The sequence below is a fragment of the Sarcophilus harrisii genome, chromosome 1, assembly GCF_902635505.1.
Source record: "Sarcophilus harrisii chromosome 1, mSarHar1.11, whole genome shotgun sequence".
NCBI lineage: Eukaryota > Metazoa > Chordata > Mammalia > Dasyuromorphia > Dasyuridae > Sarcophilus > Sarcophilus harrisii.
The window spans coordinates 307,107,946-307,126,483 of record NC_045426.1 but is presented as its reverse complement, the minus strand read 5'-3'; the positions used below and the strand labels follow the sequence as shown (position 1 = coordinate 307,126,483).

The window sequence follows — 18,538 nt, the reverse complement described above, 5'->3', positions numbered from 1 at the left end:
AAGACAAAGTAAAAGTATTTTTTACTCGATAAACAAAAGGATACTCTTAATTAATTTCCTTTTCTATTAAGATGATGCAAGCATGACTGAGTCTTAAATGTTAATAATTCAGTAAAGTTTGCATTGTTGTGAGGTTATTTTAAAGAAAGAATTTTAAATCATGAATTCCTTTGAGAGCCTGATAATATCAATGAACTTCCTTCTCAAAAGAATATTACAAAGGAAACCAATTATATTTTGAAGTTATCAAAATATTCAAAAATAAAATTTTGCAAACATCAAGTTAAAAATTTACTTTACAAAGTTCTAGGATAAGGATAAACCTGTTGGCCTGTAAATGCGATGAAGCAGGATGTGTTGAAGATTTTTAAACTGGTGATAACTGTATCATACCATCATTTCATACAATTTTCATTTGTGGAGGATTAAAGTATATAGAGAAGGGCTGGAGAAAAGAGTTAATTGCTGGCTGATCAAGTTTTTAATTTTATTTTCTTTATGGTATAAAAACCACTATTTGAATAAGCTTCTTGTGGTAATTACTTAGCTTGAAATATGAAATAATAACTTTCCAAATACCAATGGTATGAGATTAATACTTATAGTTACTCATAAATATGGGTAATCTCCTACAATGCACATTAACGTTTTCACATCTTCATATTCCATAGTCTTCCAAAAAGGGGGCATATATTTTTTGAAATTTGGAATCTACAAAGTTTTGAATTTGTTATTACCTATAATACATGGCAAATATCATACTTATTTCTAGTTTTCCTTTTCGTCAATTCAGCAAGATTATGAGGATCTTGATCATCAAAGTAATGTATCTTTAAAATACTTGGCAACTCTTAAAGCACTCTATAAATCTTTCCTGTGTGAGCCCTCTCATATATCCTCCATAGTGGATTTACTGAACATATCAGAGGCCCTCATCTAATAACATTCTAATAGTCTCAACAATTAATCTTATTTATCTTCTATTGCTATATAAACAACGCAATCAAACATTTCCTGAATACCTTCTGTACTATTTCCTTTTGAATGTCATTTTTTGGAAATATTCCACAATCTATTTAACATGCGCCATCCACCTCTAATGCGCCATTAGTGTTCCCTGATTTCTACTAAGAGAAATCTGTATAAGTAAACAGCTTGGCAATGTTGAAATAATTTTCCAAATGTAATGCAGTCTTACCTTTCTCTATTATTTTGTGATGAGGGCAAAACTTATTGTGCACCTCCAGTGGCTTCCCAAGATCAACATGTTAATGAACATACACAACTCCAAGCCATAGCTTAAAAAGAGATCCTTCATCCATCTAAGTTTTCATATGAGTGATTTATTGTTTTATTGAGGAAACAAAGACTTGATATCCTCAATACAATGTCATCCATAAAAAGTATTGGGAGAACACCAGCAAAAGGGAATGCCTGGTTTATTTGAATGATGAATGAGACACCCATCAAGCTAAGCATTTTACCCAACAATAATAAGTATAGGAACACTGGAAAAGTTATTGTTGTGTATTTATTGGAGAATTTTCTTTGATCTTAACATGGGTAAGATATATGACACTGGAGGAAGGTCTTTAGAACTATGTTTTGTTGTCATGTACTTCTAGGTGTAAAAGAAAAGAGAGAAAGGACTTATCTATGTTATTTAATTATTTGTGTAAGGACATGGTCTAATATAGGAGGCAAATTTATATTTTGATGATTTTGTTTAATTTAAGAAAATTATGGGTAACAAAGTACAAGGCATTTATGCTCTCTCATTCTCATACTTTATATGAGAGTCTATTTACCCAAGAGGAGCCTCTGTTATTAGTAAATAAATGACCATTTTCCTTTGAAGCTACAATGTTTCATGGAGGCCCGAGGTGGAATTTCTGATGGCTATGGCTACACAGAAAATACATAGGTCCAACACCAAAATAAAAAATTTATTAAGTATAGACTTTTCAACGGATTGATATTCAAGGAATGGACTAACTAAATGTGGAGCATAAAGCCACTAAAATGCTACAAAAGATGTCTGCTGAGTCACAGAATTGTGATCTGAGTTGAAGGATATATAGCTATATAGCAATGAAATCAACAGTCCCTAAAACAAAGGTAGTAAAAAGTTTTAAAAATCTAGCTCCTGCTTAAAATGTGCTGACGGTTGATAATTACAGGAAACTTTTGTGTGTGTGTGTGTGTGTGTGTGTGTTCTTTATATTTTTAAAATTATTATAGCTTTTTATTTTCAAAACATTATGCATGGATAATTTTTCAACACTGACCCTTGCAAAACTAAAGGAAACACTAAAGAGGAAAAACTTACGCAACTCCATGGGGAGCATCTGCCTGTACATAGACTTCAAAAGTAACCTTGTCATCTTCTATAAATCCTTTTTCAGGATCAGTAACTTCCTACAAAATAGAAAAAAGACTGCTGAATCTGTATAAGACATAACAAGATCATATTTACTCAATTATGTTTATTACTGGAAAAAATAGTAATTATCAAGTACTTAAATTCTTTCCAAATGACAACAGTAATAATATTGACATGCAAGTTCCTTCTAAATAAGAACTGCTTCATTCACTGAATACTTATTTGAACAATAACTAGTATCCTTTACCCCTTTCAGTCACATCTTGGTGAAGCTTCAGCAATCCTGTTTTTGGTTTTTATTTTTGCAACATTTTAATATTCAATGCACTGAGCAAGGTATAAAACCCACTAGACATTTCAAGAATTATTCTAAGAATGTATAGACATTAACCAACAAGTTAAAGATAGCAATAATGATAATTTATGATCTCAGCTGTTTTTGTTTTCCTGTTGTAAATATTAGCTACTGGTCTGTCTTGACCTATAATATTGTAAATGCAAGCAAAACATGTAAAATCAGTAAGGAATTTGACCACATCAGCATCCAGAATAATTTTATGAATCAGAATCATGCAGCAAATTATTGAAATAACTTAAAAAATCCAACTGTAAAATATACTAAAAGTACACTGTTAACTTACACTCCATGCCATGAAATTGGAAAATCCCCAATCATTTTCTTTATGAAAGAATAAGTGACTGATGCGGCGGCTGAATGATTTTTCATCATCTTTGTAATTTATTATCTTCAGCACAGCTTGTGCATGACAAGACCATGACCTGTTTTCAAAAAACATATATATATATATTTTTTTTTTTAACTATCTGATAGGTTCATTTGATGACATCACCACATACTTCATATATTTATCAATTAATCAACTGTTTGAAAGGCAAAAAATGCTTTTTAAAGTTTTACTTTTTAAATTTTCTTTGGTAAGGAGTTGCTTTTGCCAAAAACAACTAAATTTGTATAATTAGCTGTGATCCAGCATTTTCAAAATATCAATTTTGGGTGGGGACAAAAAGAGCAGTATCTATTATTCATGGTTTGTTTTGTTTTGTTTTTAAATTGGACATATGTTTTCATTAATATAGGGAGTTCCTGATCAGGAAGTTCTCTCACCCAATGTAGGGTCAGCAACTTTAGAAAGTTACCTGGAACTATTTAACTTTTATAGGACTGCTTGCCATCTGGGGGAGGGGGTGAAGGGAAGGAGGGGAAAAGTCAGAACAGAAGTGAGTGCAAGGGAAAGGGGGGAAAAAAAAAAAAAAAAAAAAAAAAAAAAATTACCCAGGCATGGGCTCTGTCAATAAAAATTAAAAAAAAAAAAAAAAAAGAAAGAAAGAAAGAAAGTTACCTGGAACACTGAGAGGTCAAAGAACTTTACTAAAGTCAGGAAGCCAGAATGTAACAAGAGAGGAAAGGAAACTTGAACCCAAGTGTCCCAGACTCTGAATCTGTCCCTCTTTCACAAAATAATATTCCAAAAATAATTATAACTTATCTAGTAATGATTTAAAAAAAAAAAAAAAGAACAAGGTAGCTGAATGGCAATTTAACATTGATTACATGACAATTTGTAAACCACATAAAAAAGATAAGCACATTATAGGCTTCAAGATTTCAAAGAAAAGTGAATAGTGGAAACCTAAGAAAAAAGCTTTTTTAAAAAAAATGTGTTTGTTTACTTGATTGTTTACTTGAGAACAAAATATTGAATTCAACTAAGAGAAATGCAACCCCAAACCCCAACATTTAATTCTTACTAATCATGAGCCGATATTATATGCCATAATTTCATGTTTTTTTAAAAAGTGACAAAAACGTTGAGCTATAAAATTTTGGCATTAAATTGTTCGAATTGTAGTACCTTATTTTATAGATGAGAAAACTAAGTTTGAGAAAGATGAAGGGACTTGCCATAGTCACAATAGTACTCAAAAAAGCAGAGTTAAGTTCTCAGAAATCCAGAACACTATACTGCACCTTTATTAATGATTAAAAAGATCAACACACTTTTTTCTTATTTAATCTTCAAAATCTTCTTTAGAAAAGTGTGAAAACTAGTTAAAAGCAAAATTAGTCAAACCAAATTTGGCATTCTCAGGACAAATGACAATAAAAAATAGTGCAAAGCAATTTGGAAGGCAATACTTGTGTTTATAAGATTTATGAAAGAAAAATGAGATTATGTGTTACAGTTTTCTTCTGCAGGGTTATACACCAATTGTTTCTTTCCTGACCAGAAAAACAATGACATTAATATATATTCTCCAAAAAATAGTATTTTCTATACTTTTAATTTAAACATACCATTTTTGTTCACGTTATGGGCACAAGAACAAGAAAAGTGGACGACTTGTCCAAGCTTAGGAACTTTGAAATAGAGCTTTTATTATATTATTATTTTATTATTCTAATATATTTCCTTATTTATACAACCAAGGGGGTCAGATTAAAACATCTCTAAGGCACTAATTAAGGCCCTTGTTTAGTTTGGGAACTGAATGAACATTTTCAACACAAGAGGGGACAAGGAAGATACTCCCAAACATCAAAAGGCAGATAGAGACCCAGTTGTATCCTAGCAAAGGCTCAGGTTTGGCAATGAGAAGCAAAGACAAGCCCCAGGTCTATCACTACATAGTTGGATCACTTTAAGGCAAGTTGGTTAATGTCTCTAGAAATTTCATCTTGATGGTTTCCTAAATACCTTTCAGCTTTTCTTCGAGTCTTGGTTCTTAAAAATGTAGATGTCTTTTATCTACATTTGCAAAAAATATTTATATATAAAAATTATAAAGATATGTAAAAAATAACATATGGGACAAGTTAGCACTGTTGATTCGTAAAGTGGTCTCCACTCAGAAGATATTAAGTAAATATAATGATGCTAAATGTATACAGCAACCTACATGACAAACTCATAGGAGGGGCTAGCAATGATAGGAATAAGCCAAATGCTTACATGAGAGCAATTAATTGATTTATGAACTGAGGACTGAAAATAACATAATTAGTTAAAACTTCATAAGAATACAAAAATATGGTAAATGGAAGAAGTAAAGAGAAATTACTTTCACATTTTCCAAAAGGGGAAAAAGTCCTTGTATTAAATCTATCAGATCTGAAATTTTAATTAGCATTACTATTTGTGGGTTCATATTGTCATAATATTAATATCTTACGTGGAGTCAGATTCAGCATTGCATTGGAGAAAGAATCCTACGCTTTTTTGGTGTGGTCTGTCTGGATAAAATCGTGGCATCACCATGATCTTCCATGGAAGATTCCGTACAAAACATGGAGGACTAAGGACTGACTCACTCAGCCTGCTGAAACGTTCAACTGTAAACTGAAAGGTTGCTTCTGAACGCCAGCTGGTATCTGTAAGAAAAATGGTCAGGGTATCAGAGCACATATGAATATTAAAAGCTAAAAATATTCTTCAATTTTATAGATATATTTCTAGACAATAAAAAATACCAGAAATACAAACTCAACCTATTTGTTGGAAATTCACTGGCCAACCCATTATTGATTAATATGAAGCACAATAATTTTGAGTATCAATCGAGTCCCAACCACTATATAACAGATTAGTGAATATGTACTCATGAAATCTGAAAATGGAAATGGTGAAGAGTAGAAATTGAAGTAATGACAGAAAGTATCTGCATGTTTAGGGTTAGGGTTATCAGTCATCAATTTCAAGGACAATGAATAGTTCCTTATTGAACTCAATTACCCATACTATTTAGAATTTCTATCTGGTGGAAAGGAAAGATTCTACTCTTAATTAATTGGCAGTCCATATCAAAGAGTGAAAGAAAAAAATGACAATCTTTAAAATTAGGAAAATGGAATCTATATGCAAGGAGCTGGGAAAAAAGCTGAAGTAGACAGATCAACTGTTTTCTGGTTTATAAAAGGATTTAGAGGAGGTAGTGAATGAGTGGTTTTCCAGCTAGTTAAGAAGCATTAATCACCTCTAGGTAAATAAGTACAAATGTTTTCAACCAGTACCATGCTTCTAATAAAGGAAGATCTTTAAACATTAAAAATACAGCCAAGCAACTGGCATTAATAGCTAGATGTACATAAAGGGAAGAAAAACTGACTTTAGGTTTAAAAGCATTTTTAAAAGATTTTTTTTTTTTTTTGCTGTATACATTTTTTTGGTGTTCTAATGAAAAGGATGTAGTTTCCTTTTTCCCACCTGGTTAATGGTTACTAAACCTGAAAATTTCAGGTTGGGGGAGAATGGGGGACGGAAGGGAAAGCATATAGACTTTTTTGTCCAATTTTGGATTTAAAAAAATCATCTTTCCCAACAAAAACTACTGTGAAATCGGGTTTCCTCAGATTTTCTCTTATGGCCAGAATAATCCATTTTAAAAATACTTTAGATATCAGACTATTAAAAGATGGTGGAAATGTAGAATTACTTAGGGAATTTCTTTTAGTATTTTCTTAAAAGAAAAACCTTGGCTTTAAAGGTTGAATTTTTAAAAATTTACCACTATCATCTCAAACATATTTAAATACCTTCTTTGAGAGTTGAAAAGTTGCTTGCCATTTGGGGGAGGGAGTGGAGGGAAGGGAGGGGAAAAGTTGGAACAGAAGTGAGTGCAAGGGATAATGTAAAAAATTACCCAGGCATGGTTTCTGTCAATAAAAAGTTGTAATTATCTTTCAAAAAATAAATAAATAATTAAAAAGAGTTGAAAAGTTGATTTTATACTTCTAGACAATATTCTGATGACTGAACAAAAAATTTATGATTTCAATTTGGCATTTATAATTTGCATTATCAGTACTGAAACTAAAGTACGCTTATTCCTTATAAGCATTTGGATAATAATTTTGATAAATATCTTAATAAAAACACTACTTAGTATCAATGCTGAACAGCAGGTTTGTGTCTTCTTTAGCTTCAAACCAATTTTGATGTCTTCAGGACAAGTGACAGTAAAAAATATGCTTTGTAAAACTCTTGGATCAATCCACTCTACCTTCCTTAGGCACAGCAATCAAAATCTCTGGAATGCAAAATATATAGCCTATGGAACAACACTGGCAGAGAAGCACGAAGATTGAAATATTTAATTTTTTTATGTTAAGTAACCAAGTCAGACAATGATGAAATGCAGCAACTCATGAACTGTTTGAAGAAGTGATTAGGGTGCACCATAGAAAATCAGCAAGGAAAATAACCAATTTCCTACTAATTTATTTTCAAAGTTTGCTGGCACTTGAATTTGAGCTTGAGAAAACATGTCCATCAGTACTCACAAAAGGGTAGTACTCTTTTGCCACAGATATTTTGCTATTTCTTCCCTCTCAACACCTATATAAGCAGAGCAACTAGGGGGCACAGTGGATAGAGAATCAACCCTGGTGTCAGGAGGACCCGAGTTCAAGTCTGTACTCAAGACACTAAAAACTTCCTAGCTGTGACCCTGGGCAAGTCACAACCCCCATTGCCTCAGCAAAACAAAAAACTAAAAAACAACTATACAAGAAATTTTGAGGAGTAAGAGCCTTCTTCTCATACTTTTTTCCCTGAACAGATATGAATCAGTTTCTAAAGAGGCCAAGTTGGAATAAATCTTACAAACTAGTGTTTTTGTTGTTGTTGTTGTTGTTGGAATAGGCTACAAAGCTTTCAAAAGTGATGACATTATAGCACTTTGCAAAATTTCAATACAATGGGAGTATCAATAGATGAGGCTGAGAAATTAATCAAAACTAAGGAACATCCCCCTATCTGCTCTAAACGTTGTATGTAATTCTTAGCACTTAAAATTCAAAAGCCCTTTCAGAAAAGAGTAGCATTCAAATTTAAATTCACAATTCAAATAGTAATATGCTTTTTGTATTGTTTTGTACATTGTAGGTATTCTATAAATGTGACTAGATAACTAACTTGTTTCTGAGCTCTGTTGTAATTTAATAGGAAATATTAGCAACAATCCCAAATTATCATTATTTATCTTACTGATTTAGTTTGTGGTGGTTTTTCTATTTTAACAATTGAAAACTACAGGAAAGATTATTCAACATCTATTGCTAAAAAGCATAACTATAAAAAGGCAGACTCAAAACCTATTCTAACAACTGGGCCTGCAAGACACCACTATGATGATTCCTTTCATGTCCAAATCTGGAAACACACCTTAGCTGTTTTGGCTGGTGTTCCCTCATTCTTGAAGAGACCAATATGACAACATGACATTAAGGGGTGGACTCTCTAAATTTGTGCATTTTACTTTTTTTTTTTTTTTTTGTGAAATATGTTCCTAAATTTAACTTGTTGGAAGAAAGACTTAAATTAAAAAACCCAACTGCATATATAATGTAATAGGCATCCCTTGTAGTTATATCTACAACCTCAGGAACAAAGTAGAAGGGAAAGAAAAGTAAGGAAGAGTAAGAAATCCATTTTATTAGGTAGTACTTACTTCTAAGCCATAAACTCCCTGAGAATGAGTTTGCTTTTCCTACTACTTGGAAGTCTTTATGGTATTAAGAATAAGACTCACTAACCATACTGAGGCTTCAAGAAATAAAGCATATATTTGGACCAAAATACTTACTCCTGATTTTAAAGAAAATCAAATTAAACCTTAGAGACTCTCACTGATGGCTTTTGCCTTAAAGTTAAGTATATTTACACCTGTATTAAGCATGTAAATCATCCCCCTTTCCTTCTTTTTCAACTGTTAAACAGATTGTTTTTCTAGGTTAAATGGTACTGTCTTTTTTACTGGAGAAAATACTGCAATATGCAATCCAAAAAGGAATTTTAACACATGGTCTACAATGGAAATTCACATTACATGTGTGCAATGTTAATTCAAAACAATTGGAATAAAAAATCTAGATTGCTCTCAGTTTTGCAAATCAGTCACTTGTAATAACTAAATGGCTATTTTGTTACTAATACTGAATCTTTAAAAATTGAAAAGCATATGGGTATTATTAGAATAATCATTTGAGGTTTACAATAATTCACTGGGGATACAACTTAGTTCTAATGCCTGGACTATTTCAACTTTCTGGTCATCAAGTCTCTTCCCACTCAAGCCTCCATTAAAGCTATCCTTACCAAAAAGAAAAAAAAAGAAAGGTCACCCTGCCATTGTCCTAATTACTAAACAGGATAAAATACTACATTACTTGTCCCCATACCTAGAATACTTTCCCTTAAGCTCCTGGATTCTTCAGATCTCAGATAAGAAACACCTCATTGAAAAAAACTTTTCCCATTAATGCTAGTTGCACTCACCTCCCTTGGACAAATTTATCCCATATATATCTTATTTATACATAGTTGCTAGTATGTTGCCTCCCCCATTAGACTGTGAGATCCTTGAGGGCAAGACATGGTTTTTGCACGTTTGCATTCTAAGTGCTTAGCATGAAAAGGAGCACATTGTAGGCATTCAAGAAATTCTTAACCAGCTCCATTTCCCCCCTACTACTTCAATATTTACATAGTTCCTTAAGATTTGCAAAGCACTTTATAAAACATTTTACCCTCCTAGCCAACCCTTGGAAATAAATGCTAATATTATTCTCAGGAGATAAGGAAACTGAGGTAAAAAAGTTATCCATTGTGCCATCTGCTTCATGTTGTTTTCAAAACAAAGGTTTACTTTTTTTCTACACTATTCCATGAAAAAAAATCTGATCATCATTTCTATTCCAACTCTTTTAAAAAGAAACAACAAGAAATACTACGGTATATTTACACTAACAGGATTCTTGGTATACATAGGCATAATCTGTCCCAAACAAGAAAAAAGAATGTGAAAGAATAATCACTATGAAGATAAAACTAAATGTATTTCTTTTACTTTACAATAATGGGGACAAAGCACCATCTTTTCCTCTTTAGCTAAATCTTTACATTTTTTTCATTGCACATTTATAGCACATTATGTAGTGTCAATTTCATCCCAATATAAATTCAAGTTTGAACTCTTGATGATCTGCTCAAAAAGACCACTGTCAAGTCCTGGTAATGATCGATACCAACAATCCTTTGTTAATTTGGAATAAATTCTATTCACCAATTCTTTTTATTTCATATGTAGTTCTATTCAAGCTTCTACCCCAAACCCATCCAAGTAATAATCTCTATTACAAAACTTCTTAAATATATTATACACTAAAAATAAAGAAAAGAAATGGGTTAAGCTATAAGTAACCTTTTGCAAACTCTCAAAAGAATCATTTCAAATGTTACAACTGGAAGGAATCTTGGAGATCAAATCGGCCCAAACTCCATGGCTGACATGATATCACATTATTATCTTTCAATTCCTGACCTCATCTCAAAGGTTCTACCCACCAAAAAAACAAACAAACAAACAAACAAAAAAAAAACACCCATCTTAAAACAACACACAAAAAAGATATTTGATTCAAAACACTTCACTGCCAATTGAGGACAGTAGTTTCAGCTGTTTCATCTCTAGCTCCTATTAAAAAAAAAAAAAGCAATGTAATTCTAACTATTTAGTCACTTTTATTGAAATTCCATTACGCCCTAGAAATACTCCTAGATTGTTTAAGTTAGACATAAAGGTATTCCACGTCTGTTGTTTCCTCCCTTATTCTAGTGCTACAAAACTGTTTAGCATACAATCATTCTAAAATATAACAAACTAGAGTGGAGTGCTCTCCTTGCTCCTGCATCTATATCTTCATAATAAAAACTGGTTATTTAGACCAGCTTCCTGGATGCTTTTTGTAAAAAGTCTCTTTTGGCATTTCTGGTGAAAGAAAAACACCAAAAATCCAACCAATTAAAAAAAAAAAAAAAACCATACCCACACAATTGTCCTTTTCTACACAGGATTGTAAGTGCACTCCACAGGTAATAAAGCAGCGGGATTTAGACCACGCCTTTTTACCTTCCTCAGATATTGCCTCAGTCAGCTGACAGGGGATAAACCGCACTGTGAGAGAACTCTCAACTACTGCTGCAGTTTCTCATGAAGGCTGAACTTTTGGCAGGAGGTCTGAACAGCAGTCCTTCTGGTGATGCAGCCCGTGACTGATGGTTTCTTTCAACTGCCCCGTTACTCCCCTGGGAAGGACACAACCCTCATGAGGATTGATGGACTTGTTTTTGACAGAACATGGTTTCATATTACACTGTAAAGATTCCAGGGACTGCACAAAATTATTACTGGCTGGTATCTTTTTGGCTTTGGCAAGTTCTTTTGTCTTTTCCTTTTTCCTTTTAAATTAATTCATCAGAGGTAGCCAAACTAAACAAAGTCATTGTTTTTTTTTTTTTTTTTTAATGAAAGAAAAAAGTGAAAGAGGAAAGTGGTATTCAAATGATATGAATTCATTATATTTGCTTCAACATTAAATTGTGCCACTGATTTTACTGTACTAATTTGTTTCAAAATTTATTTTTCTATAACTATGATATCTTGAGAAGAAACCTGCCCTTCTATTTAGAGATGTGTAAAAATGGAGACCATCCAACACTGACTTTACACCTATGAACTATTGCCGTTAAAGAATAAATAGTAACTAATCACCCATACTCTAGTGTATTATTAGAACACAATGGAAAAACCAAGCAAGCTCAAGAGATCTAGGAACTTATGCTACTCAAAAAGAGCTAGTCTATGCTTCTCATTTTGAGCCTACAATCTTGTTCCTAAGAGTGGATGGAAAGTTGCAGGCATGAATATATAATAAACTGCTATAATTTTAAATATTCCCAAACTTAAGTCAACTCAACAAACAGCATTCATAAGCTACTTTGCAATTCAAACCACAATATGCCATTGCTTTTTAGGCCAGACTGCAAAAAAAAAAAAAAAAAAAAAAAAAAAAAAAAATACTATAAAGAAACTCTAAAGAAGTGTAAATAATGATAAATCACCTTTACAAATCTACTTACCATCCTCCATATCTTCCTCTGTGTTGTTATGTCCATCGGCCATTGCTACATTCCCATTGATGACAGGATTTTGTGTAATTCTTGGTGGATCATCTGTATCTCCAGCTTTTAAAAGGGGGAAAAAGAAACTCAATATTTTAACTTATGTCTTCACTTTATAAACAATTCCATAATGAAGCTTATATGTAACTACTTTTTTTGGAGACCATAAATGTACATAATAAAAATGCAGTTAAAAAGTTTTAACAAATACATTTTAAAATTCTTCCTATTGATCATCTGAATGCTTCATTTAAAAAAATATTAGAATCCCTCTCATATTTGCCAAGTATATACCAATTAACCATCATTATTTTGAATAGAAAACTATGTCTATGGATAACAAACACATTCAGTAAACTAGCATAAGGATACACTACTAAAAATAGAAATTCTAACCTGAATTCTGTGAAAATACCAATGATTATTGCATACATGTAAAAACATTGTACTTCTTAGTACAATAAATGTAACCTGATTGCCAAAGGAGTCCATGACATACACAAAATCCTTAAGAACCAATTTTAAAGGAAAATATCCACACTCACACTTATTAATTAAAATAATTAAATTATTTTGGGAAAGAGGGGAATATATTCTATATCTGGGGCAACAGTTTAAAAATCTTCATATACATAAAGAGTACTATCTGAAACTTTACTTATTGATATATTTACTAATGGCAAAAAAAAACCCACAAAATTTTCAAGTAATCTTAAGTAAATTAAAGTAAATCTAAAGGAATGTCTGAAGTAAATGGGCTTTTTTTTTTTTTTTTTTTTTTTTTTAAAGAATAAAGACAGGACTTGAGGTCCCCAGTGAAGAAACTGTCTTCTAAAAAGTTGGTTAAAAACTTCTAGTTTTAATGGTCTAGTTAGTTAAGTGATTTGCACAGCATCAGAGATTTGCTTTTCCAGACCCCAAAGGTAACTCTTTATGATATCACCACCGTTTCAAGAAACAAGGGTACACTGAGAATATAAAATATCAATGAAAAATGGAGGAAAAATACTAATTCATTAAACTGAATGCCTATAAATATTCCATGTTAAGGGACAGGTCAATTCTCCAAGAGCCTCCACAGCTATGGATCATAACATCTGAAGGAGTTGCAAGGCAGCCTTTGCCGACACAAGGGTTGAGGACTGGGAAATGAGATAAATTGGATGCAGACGGAAGAGGAAAGAGCTCCAACAATGCAATGGTGTCTCAGAGAGGTCAGAAAACAGCAATTGCCTTTCAGTCTCCTTGTATCATCCTCTCACAAGAGGAGATCCGTTCTGGGTTGGATCTTCAGTAGCCACTGTCAGGTGGCTCCCATTTATTCCATAACTCTCCCGTATATTCCAACAATTCCAAGTAGTAATAATATAACATAATGTTGATATGTTTCTATATGTTATTTTAGATTAGTCTATTTGACATAGTCTGACAATAAAATGAGTCAGGTATTAAGTGCCATTTTTTTGTTACTTCATTTGAGATATTCTTGGCAGAGATACTGAAGTAGTACGTCATTTCCTTCTCCCAGCTCATTTTATGGATAATGATGTTAGGTAAACAAGCTTAAGTGACTAGGACTAGAACAGGAAGTCGAGTTTTCTTGACTCCAGGCTCAACATTTTATTTACTGCCCTTAAAGTGAGGCAGAGTAGACAGATAACATTTCTTTTTACATGAAGAAATTGATGCTCAAATAGGTAAATAAACTTGCCCATGGTCACAAAAGTAGCACTGTTTCTATCTGATATATACATGTCATGTTTAACTTTCAAATATGATACCATAGTGTTTTATTTTTATTTTTTTAACCAACAAGGGTTTTAAACACTTGTATTACCATTTGCCCATATCTTATGCCCAGAGAGTACCATAATATCACTATATTTTATTGGACATCTAATTCATGACTATATGTGTATGTATATATATGTGTGTATAATAAAAAGTAATATGCTTTTATCTTCATACTTTGTTTTTATTGGAGTTGGGGTAGAAAGGAATGGAGATTTTAGGTGCTGCTTAAATTTGTTGCCCAATGAATATATTTTCAGATGAAGTGTCCTAGATTGATTAACAAATGAAAGTACTACAAGTGAAAATTTTCATTTGTGAATTTAAAAGTGTGAATTTCAAAAAACTCCAAGACTAAAATTCCTATCAACAGCTGAACAAGCTCAGAAACTGACATGAAGCCTCCTCAGGCTACATTTCATTTGAATTCACAACATCTGCATCCATCCTTACTGTTCTATAGTTTTATCTTTTTATTTTTTGGGATCTACTTTGCCTATTAATTGTATAAACATTTCATTAAGAATGTCAAATAGTTTCTCAAACAAAAATTTCAGTTGTAAATTTAATATTCCATTATTATGTATAAAATATACAAGTCGTTTAAAATTAGATATATTCATTCATTATCTGTCTCTGCCATGCACTTTGAAGATGATTCAAAAAGCAAATGACATTCAGCACCACGGACAGCATCACTTTAATGCAGGCTTGCCAGCTTAGCTTCTTAGGTGACTTTCTGGCATCAAAAGAAAAAAAAATTCTACTTTCACAAAAAACCACACAAAGTTTCCTCAATTTCACATTACAGACTATCATATTTTCCAAGTTGCAATTATCCTTACAACTTTAATATAAATGAAGGTATTGTAGTCTTTGAATTAATATACATATATATATGATAGGTGTTTAAAAAAGATAGTGAAAGATGTTCAAAAATGCATTTGAAATGCCTTTCATACCAACAATGCATCCACATAACAAAACAATTAGATTATGTTATATCAATACACAACTTTCTTCTAAGGTATGTATGTAAACAGAAGGAATTTAAGGAAGTTTTGAAAACTTTATCACTCTCACCTTGTATACAAAGAAAACAATGGTGATAAGACTATTATATTTGGAATCAGAGGACCAGTGTTAAAATTCCAGCTCTATCAGATGCTACTTGTGTCATCCAGTTACCATCCAGATCACTTACCTAGTCTGTGCCTCAATTTCCTTAATGACAAAATTAGGGGATTCAATTCAGATTGAATTGCCTCTCAGGTACCTTGTACCATTCAGCTCTAAATCGATGATTGATTTCATGACATTTCAGAAATAAGACAATAAGAAATAAGAAATTGATGTATTTAATGGGATACAATTTTAAATTTTAAAATGAGATTGTTCTCCTTGGCCTTATTTTCCCTTGTGCAAATTCTGTGACTACATGTCTCATTAAAGAAGTTTTGTAGTAACCATAGTTCTTGGGAATTTATGTAGTAATTGTACTTATTAGTTCTTTAACCATTTCTTTCACAGTGAGTTCTATTTTTGTTTTTGGTCATATGGGCATTTTCTGAGGGTATAGATTTTTTTGTGTTCTTAGTTTTATTAAAAGAATCTACTATGCATAGTTTTAGTTTTATTATTTTTATTTCTTCTGGTTTGGTCATGATTTTGCCTTGTGAATTTCTATTTTTCTAACATGAATTTTTTGATCAGTTCGTCGATTTTCTTAGTCTTCACAGAAAACTTAGTTTAATCATTTCTCTAAGTTTTTTGGTTTCCAATTTATTTTTAACTTTCAATACCCTTCTTGCATATCTTAGTTTTTTAAAAATTAACTTTCAGATCATTAGTTTTCTCCTTTTTAGTTGTTAACATATAGCCTAGAAACAAATCTAATTGCATTCTGAAATTTGTGTACTTTCAGCATCATTCTTTTGCAGAATCTTTTCAATGACTTGTTTTTTAGCTGACTTATTTAGGTTTTCAATGTTAAGTCTCAATTTGAGCCTGTGACTCCTGTGATAGGAAATCCCATAAAATTAGACAGCTAAGGTTAGGGGAAAAGAAAAAATCTTGTCATTTTACCAGGAAAACTGAGGGCTACAGAAGTTGAATGATTTAGCTTTAGTGAGTTAATGCCAAGGCTGTTATTAGATGTCAGATGTCATTTTCAGTTCAGGATGCTTTCAACGAAAGGATTAAGATTTAAAACTATATTTTAGTTTTGAAAAAAAAAAAAAAAACTATTCAAATCATTGGATCTCTTCACATTCAACACATTTAACTGTATTCACATAGTTATCTTACAATAAAAGCTACCATCCTGGCTTCTCATTGTTGTGTGGTAGCAATACAGAGACTGGGTATAAAAGTCAAGGGATAAAAATTTTCTTAAGCTGTAAGACTCAATAATAAGATTAGAAAATTTGACACTTATCAACACAAAGACCAACAGGGATAGCTGATGAAAGCACAGATTTCTTAAGGGCTGAATGAAGTATATTTGAGCATTCTAGCTATAGAAAGATTAATAAAGTAGAATTGGCAACAGGCTATTTTCTATAAATCAGTGAACTTAGGAATCAGGAAAACATGGAGTTAAATACTTTCTCTGACAATTATTAGCTTGTGATAATCACAAAGTCATCAAACCTAGTATAGGCAACTTACCCAGATTGAAATCTGTGAGTTTTTAGACAAGGTAATTCTGACCTGTGAGTGCTACGAGATTGTGTACCAAAAAGCCAGCTTCTGATTAATTAGAAAATAATACCATGTTGGGTAAAAATTAAGAATGAAATTTCAATCTATGTCTTTCTGAAGGAATGTCAAAGAGCAACAGGAATGGGATTTTCATAAACAAATTTTCTGATACACTGATCTACATTCACTCCCTCTCTCTACTCCTCATAACCAGGTCACTTAACCTATTAGGAGACAGTTTGCTTCTATCACCTGAAAAATTGGAAAATGCTCTTTCCAAGGCTATTAAAAACCTGCTTAAAACAAAAATAAAAAAATCCTCTTATGGGTATCCCTACTCCTCATGGCCCCTTGACATTCTGGACCACCTCCATGATTAAGTATCTTTTTGCCCAGCTTCCACTGATACTTTCTGACCAGACCGCTTTTTGCTACATTATTTTCTTGCTCTTCTAATAACAAAATAGCTACCATGTATAAAGCAATATACAAATATCCCACTATTTCATATTATTCTATAAATCCTAGTAAGTAGTTTTGACCTTATCATTCCAAGTCACTACTTTTAATCTGATGCTTCTTTCTCAGTCTTAACAACTTCACTCAATAAGTATGGCATGCTACAGAAGGGCTCTTCCCTACCTGTTAGCACTGCTTTCATTGCACTTATATTGCACTGTTTTCAACTCCTAGAACTACGAAATACAAAGTCATAGAGACTAATCTTCACCAAAATAAGTGAGCTACAAATTGACAATCTTTTGTAGACTATATCATTAAAATGGTTTTTATTTTGGAAACAAGTATCTGTAATTTTTGGAAGTTAGAAAATGTGTATGAATTGAAAAGTAACAGCAATTGTAGGCTGCACGCAGGCTTTATACACAACAGATTTACTAAAAAGAAAAGTTTATCTTAATTTATAATTTAAGCAGCTCTTAGATTAAAGGTGTGTAATTTTATTGTTGTAGAATTCTCTTTTCTGTGCTAGTTCATACTATAATTTTCAGAAAACTGTGTAAAGACCACTGACTGGATTCAATGGATGCTTAAATTTAGCCTCTACTACCTGTGTGACCTTGGGTAATTTACTTAACCTCTTTTCCCACTGTAAAAAATTGAGAATACACTGGGCCCCTTCTAGCTGTAGCTGTGATTTTTATGGAATCTTAAATATCATTAACTTTTACCTTCCAGTCTGGTCTCTATTAGCTAGACTTGGAAATGTCCACCATAGTCTAACATATTTGGATGACAAAACATCATAAAGCTCTTAACAAAATGTCTTACTCCTTTTCTTCTACAAGGGCTATCTCCCTTCATCTACTATCTCTGTAACAGAAGTTAAGTTCTCTACAATAGTCTCACATGCAACTATTAAAAATAATGGAATTTAAAGGTAGAACCTTAAATATAATAAAATTCCAATTCTAATTTTAAACATGAGAAATCCCCCACAGAATAAGGTGATTTTTTACATAGACAGTAAATGCCAGATCACAGACTAGAATCTATTTCGGATTTTCTGTTTAGTGTTAACCACAGTCTTGGCCCTTATAATGAGATGGCTGGATAGCTGGATTACTATTATAGTCTCCTGAATAGTCTACCTGCCTGAAGACTCCTGTTTTGAACCACCCTATTGTTTAATGCCAAAGATCAGACAGAAGATCAAACAGAA

The 18,538-nt window shown here is 32.2% G+C and overlaps 1 protein-coding gene across 4 annotated transcripts in view; it reads right to left on the bottom strand.

Moving 5' to 3' along the window:
- The window catches only part of USP7 (ubiquitin specific peptidase 7), a 72,260-nt gene that overhangs the window by 28,720 nt on the left and 25,002 nt on the right, over positions 1 to 18,538 (bottom strand). For 3 of the 4 annotated variants that reach the window (XM_031944751.1, XM_031944755.1, XM_031944761.1), the window contains exons 2-5: positions 12,322 to 12,426; positions 5,576 to 5,774; positions 3,025 to 3,163; positions 2,330 to 2,418 (exon numbers count right to left, since the gene is read on the bottom strand). In XM_031944751.1, coding sequence (XP_031800611.1) covers positions 2,330 to 2,418; positions 3,025 to 3,163; positions 5,576 to 5,774; positions 12,322 to 12,426 — 532 coding nt within the window. Of the gene's footprint in view, positions 1 to 2,329; positions 2,419 to 3,024; positions 3,164 to 5,575; positions 5,775 to 11,311; positions 11,488 to 12,321; positions 12,427 to 18,538 lie in introns of those variants that run through there. The other variant, XM_031944768.1, reaches the window with a different exon arrangement.